This window comes from Rhipicephalus microplus, chromosome 6 (assembly GCF_043290135.1).
Source record: "Rhipicephalus microplus isolate Deutch F79 chromosome 6, USDA_Rmic, whole genome shotgun sequence".
Taxonomy (NCBI): Eukaryota; Metazoa; Arthropoda; class Arachnida; order Ixodida; family Ixodidae; genus Rhipicephalus; species Rhipicephalus microplus.
The window spans coordinates 116,435,263-116,453,745 of record NC_134705.1 but is presented as its reverse complement, the minus strand read 5'-3'; the positions used below and the strand labels follow the sequence as shown (position 1 = coordinate 116,453,745).

The 18,483-nt window shown below is 42.7% G+C and overlaps 1 protein-coding gene across 6 annotated transcripts in view; it reads right to left on the bottom strand.

The window, feature by feature from the left end:
* Positions 1-1,131: 1,131 nt before the first annotated feature.
* Positions 1,132-18,483, bottom strand: part of LOC142765437 (uncharacterized) — a 64,607-nt gene continuing 47,255 nt past the window's right edge. For 3 of the 6 annotated variants that reach the window (XR_012884252.1, XM_075866462.1, XM_075866463.1), the window contains 3 exons: positions 13,170-13,240; positions 10,941-11,015; positions 1,132-1,399 (listed from right to left, as the gene is read on the bottom strand). Coding sequence is in view for 3 of the 6 variants with exons in the window: in XM_075866462.1 (XP_075722577.1) it covers positions 1,218-1,399; positions 10,941-11,015; positions 13,170-13,240 (328 nt within the window). In the remaining 3 variants the exon portion in view is untranslated. Of the gene's footprint in view, positions 1,400-5,768; positions 5,896-10,940; positions 11,016-13,169; positions 13,241-18,149; positions 18,269-18,483 lie in introns of all 6 variants that reach the window. The other 3 variants (XR_012884250.1, XR_012884251.1, XM_075866464.1) reach the window with 3 other exon arrangements.

The window sequence follows — 18,483 nt, the reverse complement described above, 5'->3', positions numbered from 1 at the left end:
ATATATAAACACACACACCAACGCACGCATGAAAATGCATGCTTGAATCGCTCCCCCCCCCCCCCCTTCCGAAACGCGTTCTGGCTACACCCCTCTTTTTGACAGGGGCCTGCCGACTACGCGACCTAACGTAGCAGCCAGTGGCTTCGGAGAGGCTCTGTAGCAAAGACCGAAGACAGTGACAAAGGATGTGTTTAACAGTTTATCGGTTACAGTATCCCAAAGTCAAGGTGGAAACCGATGAATCATAAGACGGAGTAGCTATAGGTTGAACAAACAAGAGGAAGTGCCACCAGCCTGCCTGAAGCACTGTTTCCAGCTTATTGTTGAATCTATCCCACTTAGTTTCGGTAAAGAATGCAGAGCAAGGATCACTCCCTTTCACGACGATTCACAATGTTAAAGATTTAGAGGAAGCGATGCTAAGCCAGTTCTCCGTTACGCCAATCATGCAAGGGTCTGCAGAGGCTCAGTGTCTACGCCATGCCACAAACGCTGTAACGGGCTTGTAACCCACATGCTGTAGTCCGCATTATCATCGGTAAGCACTTCCAGGCTACGTGATCTGTGCAACAGGCACCCTTTTCCAGGAAGATCTCCTGATTTATCTGTCTACTCACAGTGATCAAGCACACAAGGCGGCTTTAATATTTTACGAAAAACTTTGACCATTCATTGCACACCGTGTTGAACGTGAAACTACCTTCTACGCCATTTATCTGATGGAGCATTGGGAGTTATTAGTATGAATGCCTCAATTTGATAAACGAGTTTTCACACAGGTACTTTGGCAAGAAGGAATATTAAGGACGACTTTCTGCTACTCAACAAGAATCGTCATCTTGCTTCTTCACGTTTACTTTGCTGAAAACTACACGCTCGTACTTCACAGAAAAATGTTTATGTCCTGCTTAAGAATGCACTCCGTTCATGACAAAAAAGTCACAGATCTCACTGTCACAATGCAGGCAAGATACGCCAGTTGGATGTTGAGAACAGATGTATGTAATAGTAACCTACAAAACATATGTTTTTTAGTGCTTTAGCGTAGAAGTTATCTGAAAACCGTGTAACTGAAGTTTCTTTAGTTGTAGGCCAAGTCAGACATTCGTAGTGCTAAGACACACGAGATTGAGTTTTAACTTTTGCAGAAGATTATCCCTGTAAATTTTATTCATATTTAATTTTTACAACAAAACCACGCACGTCATTTTTGTCTAGTGAAGCTCCCACCGGCTGTACGTGGCCTTCCCAACATTTAGCATATGCAGACAACGTGACCTATAAACTTTTCGCCCTTTGCTTGTTGTGTTTTTGCGAAAGAAGTTTGTACAATTCTTGTTCTTTCTCCTTGTTATTGAGGAATTTTTCACCAGGTGCTCGTACCATGAATCTGATCCTGAAATGTAAGAAATAGGTAAAATGTTGTACGTCAAGTGGCTGAAATTGTTCCTGCAATATACTCAGAGTGCTCTCCCTGGAATATTTTGCACAGTATTTCCCTACGCTTGAATTCATGCGTATTCAAGCTCTTGTGTACGAAGCATTGAAAATAACTTTCAGAATAGTGTAGACACTTTGTGCCACTTGTTGACGATATAGTTGTTTAAATATATGTTAACGTAACGGTAGTGTTGCAGCTGCAAATGTAGACTGATATAAAGACACACTTTATTTACTAATTCTTAACGATGAACTCAATGATTTATCTATGGTAGCTTTATTCTGATCTCCACTTGTGCGTTTTCAGTTCTATTTCTGAGCAACGCTACAAACGTTCATCATTTCCTATATATCTTTCAATTATATTGGAAATAATGCATGAATCGCTTCATTAGCCTATAAACGCTCTAAATATTTTACAGTTTTTAAAATTAGGACAATTTTTTGTTGGTGTTCACATTTGTGAGCTGGCTGCTACATGATCGCTCTAATGTGATGAGCTGCCCCGCCGTGGTGGTCTAGTGGGTAAGGTACTCAGCTGCTGACCCGCAGCTCGCGCGATCGAATCCCGGCTGTGGCGGCTGCATTTCCGATGGAGGCGGAAATGTTGTAGGCCTGTGTTCAGATTTGGGCGCACGTTAAAGGAACCCAGGTGATCAAAATTTCCGCAGTCCTCCACAATGGCGTCCCTCATATTCATATGGTGGTTTTGGGACGTTAAACCCCACAAATCAATCATTAATGCGATGGGCTCAGTAAAAAGGTTGTCACTCAAGCACGACAACTACAGCCACCGTAATTATGCTGTATAGCTCAAAGCTATGGAGTTTTTACTAGTGGCTCAAGTTTATTCTTAGTATTTGCGTGCATGCTCGAGAATTTACTTCTTATTTACTTCGCTTTTATTGCTTGGTATAAACCGATAAAATGAATCAAACACATAATTTCTCGCACACTACCAGGCTTCTACAGGCATTGTGACACACCCACACACACACACACACACACACACACACACGCACACGCACACGCACACACACACACACACGCACACACACACACACACACACAGACATTGACTGCCATTGTAATAAGGGTGGCAGACCAATTGATTTTTGATGAAAGTAGCACTGTATTGCTGGACCAGGAGCTGTGGAATTTCTAACAAGAGCAAAGCAGGAATTAGCCTCGACGGCTGCCGGTATAGTGATTTGATTTGATTTGAAGTAGATAGTACGTCATGTATGCCTTGACCGGAGGGGGGTGGAAGTGTTGACATATGAAGGTCATCATGCAACTGGGCGGATTATAAGATTTGCTCCTCGATGTCCACTTACGGTTTCTTGGTTTTTGGTTGAAGGTACTGGACATAAAGGAGCCCTAAGGGCGAATGTAAGAACAAAATACACTTTATATTGAATACACAGCCAGACATCACGCAGGATGAAGAAGTGCTTGGAAAGGTACGATGCAGTGACCATAGATTGTAAGGTCTCGACTTCGCGTATACTTGAATAAGGGACGATAGAAACTGATACGCAAGACGCCAATCAATGAGCTAGAACTGAGAGAGAAAGTACAGGTATTCCGAGTTTTGCTTCAAAACAGATACCTGGCTCTTATTGAGAAAACAAGCTTTATCGTTGATGCGATGAATGGTAATCTGACAAGTATCATTCCGGATAGCGCAGCGGAAATTGGAGGTACGGTTGTTAGGCAGTACAGTGGCAAGCTATCGCAGGAGACGATGAACCTCATTAAAAAAAACATCAGAACATGAAAGCCTCAAACACCACAGAAATGATAGAACTGACAGAGATTGCGAAGTTGATTTATAGACGTAAGGTATGCAATATAGAAAAAGTATAACATGAAGATAATTAAACACGCTCTAAAGAGTAAAGGAAGCGTCAAAGTGGTAAGAGAAAACTTGAGATAGGCACAAACCAATATGTATGCACTAAGGGACAAGGAATACAATGTAACTACCAATATGTATAGGACAGGCAAAATAGCAAAGGACTTTTACAGAGATGTGTACAGTAGCCGGGACAACCACAAAGATAATGCAAGAACTAAGATGTAACCCAGATGACATCCCACCAGGAATAACAGAAGAAATTAGAAAGAAGCCTTCGAGAGAGTGCAAATAGGCAAGCTGCTGTTGGTGATCAGGTAACATCAGATCTGCTGGAGGAGGAAACATTGTGTTAGAAAAACTAGCCACCCTCTTTACGGAGTGTCTCTTGACAGGGAGGGTACCAGAACTTTGGAAGAATTCTTACATCATCGTGACACATAAGAAACAAGATGTCAAGGACTTGAAGAGTTATAGGCCGGTCAGCTTGCTCTTCGTCGTATACAAGCTTTATACAAAGGTAATACAAAGCTAACAGAATAAAGACAACATTAGAATTCAATCAACGAAAGGAACAAGCAGGATTTCGAACAGGCTACTCAACAATCGACCACATTCATACTATCAATCAGGTATTAGAGAAATACTTAGAATACAGCCAACCACTATAAATAGCTTTCATAAATTACAAGAAGGCATTTGATTCAGTAGAAGTATCAGCAGTCATGCAGACACTGCGGAATTAGCGTGTCGACAAACCATATATAAACGTACCAGCAAAAAATTTACAGAGCATCAACTGCCACCATAGTGCTCCCTAAAGCTAGCGACAGAATGTCAATCAAGAAGGGTGTAATACAAGGGAATAAAATCTCCTAAATGCTATGTATCGCATGCTTGCTGGAAGTTTGCAGATGCTTAGAATGGGAAGAGTTAGGGAAAAGAGTTAATGGAGAGTACCTTAGTAATCTGTGCTTCACTGATGACATTGCAGTGCTGAGTAACTAAGGGAATGAATTACAACTCATGATTACTGGATTAGACAATGGAAGCAAAAAATAGATCGTAAAATAATCTGCAGAGAACGAAAGTAATGTACAACAACCTTGGAAGAGAGCAGCACTTCGAGACAGGTATTAGTGCCCCTGAAGTTGTGAAAGATAATGTCTACTTAGGACGGGTAATAACCATAGAACCTAACCATGACGTTGAAGTAACTAAAGGAATAAAATGGGGTGGAGCGCATTCAGCAAGAGCTCTCAAGACATGCCTGATAGATTGACATTATTCCTTAATAGGGTGGTTTATAATAGCTGCATCTTGCCGGTACTTAGCTATGGAGTAGAAGCCTGGAGGCTTTCAAAGAGGGTTCAGCTAAAATTAAGGACGATACAGTGAGCGGTGGAAAGGAAATTGACAGGTGTAACCTTAAAGAACAAGAAGAAAGTGGAGTAGATCACGGAACAAACCGGGCTTTAGGACGTCATAGCTGAAATCAAGATGTGGACATTGACCGGGCATGTAGTGCGTAGGCAGGACGGCCACTGGTCATTAAGGGTAACTGACGGGATTCCTAGAGAAGGCAAGCGGGTCATGGGGCGACAAAAAGTTAGGTGGGCAGGTGAGATTAAGAAGTTTGCGGCTAGAAATTGGCAGCAGCAAGCTCAAGGCTGAGATGACCGGCGGCACAAGAGAGAGGCCTTTGCCCTGCACTGGACGTAGTCAGGCTGATGATGGGGATGATGAAATTTGCGTCCCCTCTCTTTCCTGACAAATCTTTCGAAACCCCTCTCTGGTGTGGGCGGGCATTCTCACGCAGTGCTTGGCACCGTTGGTGGTGAAGTCCATGACGAAGTTTCGTGGTCTGCCTTCGTGAGGTGTGCTTTGGCCGTTGTCGGCAGTTTCATGGCACACTCAGCTTCTGCTGTGTGCTACGATGTTTTACAACTTACGCCGCTGACGCATCGCGCTCTGTTGCGGCAATATTTCCTGAACACATGCCAGACTGTCGTTACGGCTTCCAAAATAACAACACATGAGCATGTGCCAAACCGTGTTCTCGTCAATATGGATTATCTGTTTTCTGTAGTGAACGATCAGATGATATTTTTAAAACAGACTATTTATGAAGAGTGTGATATTGTGCTTACATCGTTAATCGAACAAGCAGTGGACAAAATATATGCAGCGTAATGACAGTTTCCCTGTTACAACTAACCACGTGCTGTAATCAGAGGTTTGACTTGTACTTGTCTCCAGCTTATCGCTCACCAACAGCATTTATCAAGATTTAAATGCGAAACAGTTTTTAGTAATTTAAGCACTTTTAGTGTCTATCCATGCATCCATCTAATTATATGTATCTACCTAGCCAACAATGTGCCGGAGCTGACGTGGTCACCTCCAAAACTTGGGGTAAATAAAAATTAATAAAGGAGTTTAAGATGATCTGACAAATACAACTCACTGGTCTTGACATAAGTAGGTATACGATCTCGTCGCGTACATCATCAGACACTGTCATCCGAATAAAGGCACATACCCACATGCGGGTATGTACCACTGGTATGCAGGTATGGGCCACAAGCATCAACCTAGGAATGGCAAGAACATATGCCAACGCGTGAACGTTAGCAAAAAGCGGACATTAGCGGCGTTGACCCTACAAATGTAAAGAAAGAAATGTCAGGATCCCAGCAGGTACCCAACCCCAGCATTCTGCTTGGCAACAAATTATTGTGCCACAGAGCCACGCCAGGTCTCTGGACTGCTTTTCAAATAGAACGCAATGCTTGTAAAGCATCAATAGGGGATGCAGTGATGGCTATCGAATTTTATAAACATTACTTATGACACCTACGATACAGCCGTCATGTCCGGTTAAGGTCAATTATAGTTAGGTGCTATGCACTGAAGGTGAAATACAGTTCATATGAACGAAAGAACGGCACGAACACACAGTGGCAATTTTAATTCGAGTGAGTTAAAAAAGAACACTGCATCTCCAGAAAGCGAATGACGGTGACTGGCGAAGCTATAAATCCTAAGGTACATAATGTCTACGGTAAACCACCGCTTAGTGCAAAGGATGGAAGATTGACGGACGGACGTATGGGCACACGCACGGATGGATGGATGCACAGATGGGTGGACATGACATGGCTTTGACGAATGATTGGACGCGCAGATGAATGGACTGACGAACGAATGCATGAATGTATGGACAGACGGACAGCGTGGGTATTCATGTATTGTGCTGTCTTATAGTTGATTACACATAAATAGTATTTTCTACACACATGTTTTCATTTTTTGTTGTGCAGGGGTTCGTTTTCGGTTGGAGTTTTATGGAGCCTAATGGATGCCAACTAAGTCGACATTAAAGAGCTTCGTCCATTAGAGCTGGCATCAGCAGCGTTCAGCCAATGAACGCATCGAATATATATGATGGCGCCAGCAGGAATCAACTTCAGCATTCTTCGTGGAAATCAAGTATGATACCACAGAGCCACGCCAGGTCTGGAAACTGGTTTTCAAGTGAACCATAATGTGCATACAACGTCAAATTCTGGCTGCAGGGCTGGCTTGCAATGTTATAAACACTACATAGTACTTCTATCATACAGCCGTAACGTCGGGTTAACGTTAATGGCAATTGCACAGAAGTGCCAACCACTAAAGTTCATTTGTCTAGCAGTATCCATGGCACAAGCGCACACAAGCGGTGTACATCATCGCTGCCACAAGCACTACATATCAGTTTACCATTTCTGGTGTTGCTAATGCCCGTAATGCTGGTGGCATCGTTACACAACAGTAAACACGCGACTGTTTAAACTACGTCTGCGCGCACAAGTGAAACAAAGAGATAATTTAGTGACCAAAAGGTACACTTTTTGATATCTTTAGCATTATTTCGTAAGGTATGACTACGTAGAAATTTACAACACAGTCATATTATCTCCGCATTCTTTGCATAACATTGGTTCCTAAGGAACAGCGATCTGCTGAATTATACTGCGACTGCATTTCTTACTCGGGCTATGTTAGTCGTCCAGCGCCAACCGTGGGTGGCAGGTGTTATCTCTCCACTTTCAATCCCTCTCTTTTAGCAACAGATGCGGGTGCACGTGTTTATCCTCGCTTTAGCTACTGGAGCAGGTGGTGCGGGTGGAGTTATGATTAGTTAGTTTCTGCACCTAAAGTTATTTTACACTGTTAAAAGATCGGTGGCTCTGGAAGCTTTTATCTCACCTAGTTGTGCACTGCCTCGATGGTCAGACCTCATGGCAAAAGGAATGATGTTATGTGATTACGTCACCAGATGACCTCAATTTTGTGATTTCCCCGTGACTTTAGAGCGACGTAATAATGTTATCAGAAATTTAACAGATAGTGCTGACGCCAACGATGAGTTTCTAGTAATGAGGCACACTTGGATACCAACACCATCGGGCGCATACTCGAATCGTATAAAGAGTCTCTGACCACCACTGTGCTAGAATGCTTCAACAAAGCCGAAGGCAGTGTTTACCAAGTTTTCTGCGGCTTCTCAGCATTCTATTTCATGAAGATTCCTGTCCTCAGCCATACTATTATCGGTGGAGTGGTGCCTTAAAACAACCCCTGATCCTATTCAAGTACCGCAGATGAATAAAACGGCCCCGCTGTCACCTGTACCCGGCCTCACATGACCTTTTGTATGTGTAGTCTGTTAGCTGCATGCATGTAAACGTCAATATTTTGGCCATAGGTAATTCGAAAACAGCCTTTGTTGGCAAGTTGCCTAATTCAAGACCCCATGCATCGTAACAACTAAACACTCCGAGCTCACACCTATTCGAGTACCGTTGTAATGTTCGTGCAAAAAAGTGTGCTTCAGTTAAATTGGTCACTTTTTCGAATCTTAAACCATCTATTTTTACGTGGGAGTTTCAACAGTGGCTTTCTGATATCAAATACATTACTCATTGCGCCGTTGGACAGCCCTCCAACGACTCTACTTCGTTTGCTTACAATGGGTGCTTACGCCATTCGTGCTCCCCTCAAGAGTAAACGCTGCAATATAACTTGGTCACATAGTGCATAATGCCAAACACCCACCAGAAGTTCCCGCAAATCTCCAATTATGTATTACAAAACCTTGATTACTTACTATAGTACAACTATCATCCAAAAGTTATCGACGTGACGTTACAATTCTGTACCAGCTGTGGTTCGGTGAATTGTTTACCATATCATTCAGCTGCCACAATGGTGTGAAAGTCACTCATATGCGATACTGAATCTTTGTAGAGACTGTTCATCCTCTTTTGTGCCACTGTTGTCCAATTAGAACAAGACTGCCGGATTTTCCAGAGTTTCTTTACGAGCCTCCATGAATGGCCTTTTACGCAATGACTTTTTAGAGAGGCTGGTACAGAAAATCAGCTCAGAAAGGCACACGAGCCCTCCCGCACGGCCCTACGCTGTCCCAGGTGGCGGTGGGGATCAGAAACTGGTTGTTTCCGTGCCACACGCTGGTACAGAAGGAGCCACGTTTGGTATCTGCAGCACTAGGGCGGATCCTGGGCTCCAAGTTCTGACCAGGAACAGGCAGAAGCAAGTTCAGGGAGAGCACACTGTTCCGTCGTGCCCAAGCAGAAGCCATTGATGAAGTACGCAAAACCTGGCATGCGCGTTAACATCAGGCCTTCGCCAAGAACAGGCAATAGGAGCTCCACGGTGAGAGCCCTGTTGTGGCGTCTCCTTCGACCAGCTTCTTCAGTCTTCCGCGAATTTCACATGCGCTTCTCTTATTTGTCTTCTCTGTCATTATTGTATCCTTCTTGTGCCACCGCCACGAGTGCCATCTGCCTCCAGCTCGTCTTGTTGCCACCATAATCTTCATTCTCGTTCGTCTCAGCCACTCAAACTTTTTCAAAATTACAGGTGTTAACACACGCACTAATATACTGCTAGATTTTGCCCAGTCACTAAAGAAGCAATTATTTGCCGACAAAGATATCAGGTGGAAGCTTCGAAATCAAGAGTGGCCAGAGAGCTTGTCGGCTGTATAACGTAGAAAATCTTTCAAGTTCAGAGTATTCTGTGCTTCTGTGTAACACAAACTAGAAATCGTCTATTCAGCCTCTGTACCTTTTCTGTATTCCTCCTCTGTTTCTCTCTTAGGCAAGGACATTAGATGAGAATGAAAACGTTAGCGCCAGGAGATTCATTATTTTTATTCCAGATCACACCATCAGCGCATCTATACTGGCCTCAAGTTGGGCTAACTACGAGTGATGGAAGACCTTGCATATTGTGCAATACTGTAGGCTGAAGAGCAGTAGCGAAAAAGTGAAGCATTTGCACTGAATAACAAATATGTTAATGTTGTCATTAGAGTTACCCTTAGTAAGGTCCCTGTGTACTTTCTGTACTGCGAGATTTCTTTGAAAAGATGCTTAGTAGTTAGAGTTTCTTTGTTTGCTGCGCAATCTGACAGAGCTGTTTATGAACCCTTTACATCGAACACATTTGCGCAAACAAACTTTTATTTGGGTAAATCACAAAGAACATTCGTTGTTTTTTATTTTACTCTAAACTCTATAAAGTGCTAAAAAACGTTCGTTCACCTCCTCTTACGTATCAGCACTTTCTCCAAACTCATTTCACGTTCACGACCTCCGGCCGATATGACAGGCAGTATTTGTTGCAGGAGCAGAGTGGGAACAAAACACCGAGAGTACCATAACTTTGGTTGAATAACCCCCATCGGTTGGCGGGTACGGCACAAGGAATTTGGCTACTAGAGCTTATGATATTGGCGACTTTACAACCACATCATTTTGCGGACTCGTTCGCACCACCTTGCGAACTGATTGGCAACCATAAAATAGTTAAATTACAACAAAAAGATGAAGCGGATAGCATGCTCACACTATTGGAGACTTTACATCGACATCATTTAGCGGACTGGTTGGCAACCATGAAATGGCTAAATTATGAATCAAAAGGATGAAGCGGATAGTGTGATGAGCAAGCTACGTTTCTAAGGACTGGACAAAAAAACGCACGACCTTGGTGCGGTGATATTAGCACCAGCGTCACCCGACAAAACAGGAGTGAATTCGTGTTAAGTTTACACAATTACCAATTGACTTCTTTTGCAAACAAACAGCTGATATTTGACGTAATTTTTTAAAGCAGCGGCGGGGTAAACCACACCAAAAGTGAAAGTTGGGAAAACTCCATGGTGTGCCACGTGACTAGGTCAGTCGCTTGATATAAGTGGGTGTGCCTTCCAATAAAATTTTAGTTGCCAGTTTAGCGCTCTGTTATCTCTTCATCAGTCCTTGACTATTTTTGCGCAGTTTTTACATCCTAAGCATTCTCTATCAGCATATATTACTGGTACAGTCACTTATATATAATATGACGAGAAATAAAACGGTTGTTTATCCCATGACGAGAAGATCATTTAGCTTTTACTAAGTTTTTCTGCCTCAATTCTATGCATTGATTGTCGAATAAAGAGAAGACTACAATCATTGGTGGTGACAAATTTTCATAAGTGACCAAAGAAACAGTGTACAATACATTGTACAAGCTATGGCATAATCGCTCAACGATCTTTCTGGAATAAATGCAAACTCACCAGGGTTTACAGGCGTGACACGAATGATAGCACAGCTGTTGTAATTATCAGTGAATAGTAACGTTTCATTGTATTCTGAAAAGAAAAGTACACAGAACTCTACTTTATGACAAGCTGGCTCATCAATGTTCTTTCATTTCCGAAGATCGACAAACATACCATCAATCAGGCAATGGGTGTAGTGAATATTTTATAAAGTAAAAAAGAACTGCTAAACTAGTGATGCGTCCTTTTTTTAGAAATCAGGAAAGGGTGCGTCAAGGTATAAAAATTAACGTGACGCTCTCCTTCCTTTCCAGGTTTTGACAAAATGCACTTTCGAGGCTGGTTTCCGACCCGTATGAACGCTTTGTAAGTCGCTTTTGGGGAACAAGAACATGAATGATCTGTACGCCATAGGAATTCGTACAACACGGCAGTGAAATATATGTTTACAGATGTAGTCAATGGCTCATTGCGCATTTTTTATATGAGAGTTCGTGCAAGGCATAACAGTCTTTGGCAAATATGACACCATTCGACGTGAATGCATTCACTTTGAAAGCTGTTCACACATATCCAACCCGACCACTAACGCCCATGATAAAGATTTATCGTTTGTGGTCATAGGTGTTGGTAAAAAATACCTGGCACAGCAGACACACTACAACATGATCACAACGTCGCAACAGGCACAATAGCGTCGTCCACTTGGGGAGAGAGACCGCAAGCTGTATGCTCTGCAGTAATAGGGTAACCTTTTCTAGTGCTAATGCAAACGCTACCACGTTGAAGTTAAGGAACGCGGGAAGAAGGTGTTTGTGGCTTGAGGCAAAAAGCGTAATTGCGTTTTCCTGGCGTTTTTCGCTCCACCACTGTCACGGGTACGCAATAGCGAAGATGAAACATTCGCCCGTGAATGATATTTTCACTCTGCATTGCTTTTTGTGGCACTTGTATTACCCCCTTATCCACAAACGCTCCTCGACTCGACTTCCGTCCTACACTTGACAGCATTGTAAACTGCGCCACTGCTCGACTAAAAATGATGCTGCGCTTCTCAAAAACTGCTGCAGATTATCGATGATATGCAGTGACTTGCTCTGCCTAGAAACGGCACTCTCATCTACTTTTTCAAGTATGGTTGAAGCGTTGAGCTTTGGTGCATGTGGAATAGCTATACTCTGAAATACAGCCGCCACAGGATAAGAGAACAGGAAAGACAAAATAATGGGTTTGAAAATATTGTGACGACTTGCCGCACGTGTCACGTGACGAGTTAGGGCGCATGCTCGATGCCAGCATGACCAGGTTATCTTACCTTGCATACAGACAGAGAAAGAGAGAGAGCGAGAAAGAAATCGTCACTGGTCTTGTCACATTAACCACATAACGAACTCAGCTAACCGTGCTCTTGGATACCAGCGCCGTAATCTTGGCCTAACCCCTCCCTCAATAAAATTACTTGCATACGAAACTTTCGTGCGGCCCAAATTAGATTATGCAAACGCTATCTTCAATCCTTACCAAACTTGTTTGATCAACACCCTGGAATCTGTCTAAAATCGCGCGGCTCGATTTGTTTTGTCTGATTACTCTCATTATTCAAGTGTTTCAGCGTTAAAAGCAGACCTTAACATTCCTTCACTTCAATCTCGCCGCAAGATAGCTCGACTGTGTCTTTACCACAAATTCTTCCACTCGCGAAAACTCAGAAATCAGTACATCCGACTAGCCCACCGTATTTCCCGTACTAGCCACGCCAACGCAGTCTATCCGGAACGTGCCCATACTAATACATTCCAACAATAATTTTTCATACGCACATCCCGAGACTGGAATTACCTACCTGCTAAAGTTGCTACCATCATAGACCAATCTCGTTTCAAACACGCCATTGTAGTGCCCCCATAATTAATGTACCCATTCTGTTGCTGTCGCTACGATATTGTAACCCTCCTTTCTAGTATTGTGTCGCACCCCTTATATAGAAGTGCCGCCATAACTTCTGTACATAGTCTGTTGCCGTTACCATGTTGTTACCCTTCTTTCAAGTGCCGTGTCATGCCTACCCCTCATGTATTGTCCCTATGGGACCTTTGAGGAATCAATAAATAAATAATAAAAAAGAAAGGGTAAGTGAAAGGCAGGACGGTTAAGCAGAAAGAAATTTCCAACTTGCTACCCTGCACTGGGGAAGAGATTAGAAATGTATAGAGGGGAACAGAAAAGAGGAATAGAACAACTTACCTTGAAGTGTGATATTAAGTTGCACAGTGTCTGCTGATTCAAACGTCCCTTGGCCGTTTCTGACAGTCCAACTATAAAAAGTTGGATGGTTTGTAAGTTGTAACGGGAAAACTAACTAACCAATATTTTTGCCGAAATCACTTCATCAAGAAATGTTGGCTCAGTCATTGGTTTTGGAATTCTTCGATGGTCACTTCTTGGTATTTTATCGTGATTGCGAGTAAGAGTATCGTTCTTTAAGGGGCCCTGCAACACTTTTTGAGTATTATCAGAAAACGCATCTGATCAGTAGTAGAGGGTGCTAAGAACACACGAGCTAAATAATATAGCACAGCACGTGACTTACGCTTCACAATAAATTATCAAATTCAGCTAAAATTGCTCTATCTCCTCGACAAATGTCGGAGGAAGCTCGAGAATTACTCACAGAAGGTCAACTATCAGCCAATGACTGACTTGAACATGGTGCGCTGGGCTGTTAGAGAGATCGACGGGGTATCGCGTGACTTCTCCATGCTTGCGCTAGTGATCACACTGAAAAAATTGTGTATTGGAAGAAAGAGTGAACAAGACTTTTAGCCTGCCCTACTTTACAGAGGCGTACTATGAAACTTTTGTTTGCGTACTTGGGCAGCATCGGTCAGCGAAACCATGGAAAAACACCATGAAAAACTATTAACACACGTCCTCAGTCAATGGTCAAAGATATGGCGTTTTTCTTTCTTTTCTTTTTATTCTTTCATCTGTATCTACAATTTCTCTTTTTTCTGTCTCTCTTCTTATTTGTACTTTCAATCCGCAATCCCCTTCCCCACACAGAGTAGCAAGTCAGCGTATGTTACATGCCGGTTAAATTCTCTGCATTTCAATAAAGCGTTCTCTTTCTTTCTCTGCTCAAAGTTACGACAATACAGTTCTTACTCACTCACTCAAGTTCACCATGCGCGCATGAGGTATTTTCTTTGCCCAAGCCCCCCCCCCCCTTCCCCGCTTAGTTTAGCTCCAAACGCTTTCGTCGGGATGAAAGAATACAGAATACGGTTGAAACGGTGACAAATCTTTGTAACTCCACTCCTACTGAAGAAATTTTCAAATTTTTTGCGGCGTTCTTTTTCCGAGAAAATGAACTGTCTCAGTGAATTCATTCCATGTTTGCTTAAAAAATGTTCAGGGCCCCTTCAAACAGTCTAGTTTTACGTGGCTGCGGCTAATGCATCTTATTGTAATTCACAGGTAACCACAATAATGAAAGCGGACCAAAGCAAGCCTTATACATGCATTGTCATAAGCGACATCCGTTGTCCGCAGAGCACAGTAACATAGTGATTTCGCAATGAAATTCAAAATTCAGGCTAAGGACGTTTTAGGCTGTGTTGCTTCTTATATGCAGATGTGAAGCGACAAAGCTTGAAAAGGCGCCTAGCCAAGGCTACCCGTCTTATGCATATGGTGTTTTTTTAAATAATACCGATATTTATAACAATCATATGACAGCAAAGCTTTATTTTTTTTTCGCACGTAAACCACATGTGCGGGCAGTAACCCTAGAATGGTATGGTCCCGAATTCACCTAGACTTAACGAAGGAACGACAGAAACTGATACACAAGAAGGCAATCAATGAGCTAGCACTGAGAGGGAAATTACAGGAAATCAGAGTCTCGCTTAAGAACATGTATACGGCTCTTATTGAGGAAACCAACCATAGCGTATTTACAATGAATGATAATCTGAGGAGTATTACTACGGAGTGTGCAGTGGAAGTTGGAGGCAGACTAGTTAGACAGGACACTGCTGAGCTTTCCCAGGACACGAAGAATCTCATTAAGGAGCGTAAAGCATGGAAGTCTCAAGTACAACAGACAAAATTATTTTTTTTATTGTTTTATTTTTATTTTATTTACAAGTACTGCTGTCCCATGCCTGGGAAATTGCAGGAGCGGGTACGAAAAAATCAACGAAAGCACAGAAACAAACAATAGTACGCACAAATTTATGTGACTAACACATAAAATTTTTCCTGAACTCTACAGTGTTCAGTCTACGCAATGCACCATCAAGCTTGTTCCAAATTTCCACCACACGCAGAAAAAAAAAGAATTTGAAACAATCCAAACGAGACCTGAAGGGTACAAGGTTCAAAGCGTCTGTACTACGTGTTCTACGCGCTGGTATATCAGCGAAAAATAAGGGCGCGTGAACGCGGGTCATTTTGTGTACAATCTTGTGCAACAAGATAATACTCTCACGTGTACGGCAGTGTTCCAGTGAATGAAGTGACAACAAATGAGCATGGAAAGACGACGAGAAGTCCCGATCACAACGGTTAAAAACGAACCGTATAGCCTTATTCTGCACAGATTCTAATCTGTTTTTATCTTGCTCAAGATGAGGCGACCAAACCACAGAGGCGTACTCGAGCATCGGTCTCACTAGTGTCTTGTAGGCAGTTAACTTACAATCTTTTGTCGAGTTTTTCAATCTTCGCTTTAACTAACGAAGTTTCCTTAGAGCTTGACAAGTTATCTGATCAACATGTTTGCCCCATTTAAGGTCATGTGTAAAGGTGATGCCTAGGTACTTGAATTCACTCACATGTGCTAGGGTGGACCCATTGTAGTTATAGCTGAAACTGAGAGGCTGTTTTTTATTGGAGAAAGTCATAGCTACAGTTTTCTTGTAATATATGGGCATTTGCCACGTTTAGCACCAATCACAAAATAACAAGAATACGTTGTTGAGGACTGACTGGCCTTGAAAGGTAGTAATGCAGTTATACAGTACACAATCATCGGCATACAGACGTATGTTTACAGGGGTTCTAGAGATGACATTAACAAAATCATTAATAAATATAATAAACAAGAGAGGCCCTAGCACAGAGCCTTGCGGCACACCGGATGTGATTTCAACAGGGGATGACTGCACCTGGATGTAACTAACGAACTGAGATCGAGAACGCAAGTAATCCGCAATCCAACCGAGTAATTTAGAATCTTTAAGAAAGAAACTAAGTTTTAAAAGAAGTTTTTTATGGCATACGTTGTCGAAAGCTTTCGAGTAGTCTATGAAAATTGTGTCTGTCTGACCCCTTTTGTTAAGTGATGTTGCAATGTCATGGGTAAATTCTAGGAGCTGCGTTGTTGTAGGAAATCCAGCTCGGAAGCCTTGCTGACACCGGGACAGAAGGTTGTTTGCGTCCGAATACTCAACAATATGTTTATGAATGATATGTTCCAGTAGTTTACAGCTTGCTGAAATAAGGCAAATTGGCCTATAATTTGGAATGAGCTGCTTATTGCCAGATTTAAATAACGAGACAACATTAGCTGTCTTCCAAAGTATGGGAACAGTGGCCGACGCAAACGATTTATTAAAAATGACAGTCAAGTAACAAGCGCACCATTCGGAGTACCGCCTCAAGAACGTATTAGGAATGCCATCAGGACCGGAACTTTTAGTCACATCTAATTTCAGTATCAAATTGTGAACACCTGAACAAGAGATTGTGATGTCTGGAATTGTAGACTGAACAAAGTTGCAAGCATAATCTGGAATAGTATCATCATCGCGAGAGAAAACGGACTTGAAATAGTTGTTGAAGCTTTCTGCAATAGTGTTAGAATCGGAGCATGATTGGTCATTTATAAGGAAGCAAGACTGAACAGATGACTTCGGGTTGATAGACTTCCAGAATTTGGTCGGGTTTTCTACCATAAACCGTGACAATGTATTGTTGAAATAGAAATTTTTCGCTTCCTGCATTTTCGCCTTCAAAGTACACTTCAAAGAAACAAGCAGTGGTGATCGCGCAACTGACAAAAGAGGACGACCTTTGCGAAGTCGCTTTATACGGCGCGTTAGTTGAATAATTTCCCGTGGGTACCACGGATGTTTTGGATTGCGTTTAATGCACTTTTGAGGCACCAACTTTGATATGCACTCCTGCACAATACCATGAAAATGACCAAGGAGTACATTTACATCACTGTGTTCACTGCTAGGAATGCAATCAATCTTGTTTGCTAAGCTACGTGCATTATTATTCAAAATGACCAAATTTTGATCAATACGCAGTCACTCTGGAAGTCCTGGTTTACGTGAATGTAAAGGCGGATGCGCGGGCGGCCACTCAGGCGCATGTTGAGAATGTTTGACAAGGGTGCCGCTGGCTTCGTCCCAGCTATAACGGACGCTGTCCACGATAAGAGCATCGTGGCGAAGTCAAACTTTATCTGCATTTTTTCTGATGTCGACCGAGTGCTGCCACAAAGACTTGCGTATTTGTCGAACACGTGCCGAGAAGTATGTATATTTACGTATATTTACGTACATTTATGTATATTTTTGATCCTTTAGGTTTTCTTGTGTTTCCTAAAATTTGTGTCTTGGTACGAAAATCATTGAGCTTAATAAGAACAGGTCGTGTACTACTATTCTTTCTTTGCGTTCCTAGCCTGTGCCACCCCTCAATGTTTTCACACTTGACGCCTAATTTGACATTTATGAGTTCATGCACAGTTTCCAGTAGCTGATTCGGAGTCTCTTTCTCCGTTTCCGTCAATCCGTAAATGATCAGGTTGTTCCTGCGAAGGCGGTTTTCCAAGTCGTCGTTACGGTGGTCAAGAATTTCAACCGTGTTTTTTAGGTCCCTCACAGTGCTTTCGAGCTTGTTCAATCGAGGAATCAGGTCCGCAGCCGCAGCTGTCCTTGCCTCTACGGTATTTAACCTACTATCGAGAGCCGCTACTGTAGTAGTGAGGCTGCCTATGTCCTGGCTAATTTTTCGCTGACCGGCAAGCAACTCCTTCAGCATATCTTCGATTTGGGGACCAGGATTAGACTCGACGTCTCCAGAAATCAAGAGTAGCATTCTTAGCCAACACAAAAATGAATTCACAGCGCATGCGCAAGGCAGGGGGTCCGGCAGCAGCAACAACAAACGGTCATCACTTCTGCAACACCTGAAATGGTACCGTACCTGTAAAATCAAGCAAACTAGCTTGTAGCGATCGGACGCCATGCCGCCGCCAGACCCAGTGAAGAAGAGCTGTCGGGATGTCGTTCTTATATCCACCGCTGATGCCGTAGACGTCACTGCTGCGCCGTGCCATGCGCCGTAGAAACAGTCCCATTCAAGTCCGTAACCGGTGCTCGTGATAAACGCCTCGTGATAAAATAGAACTGGCAGAGCTTTCGAAGCTGATTAATAAGCATAAGGTATTCGATGTGAGAAGTTAAAATATAGAGAGAATAGAACATGCTCTGAAAAATGGCGGGGGGTCATAGCAGTGAAGAGAAAACTTGGGATAGGC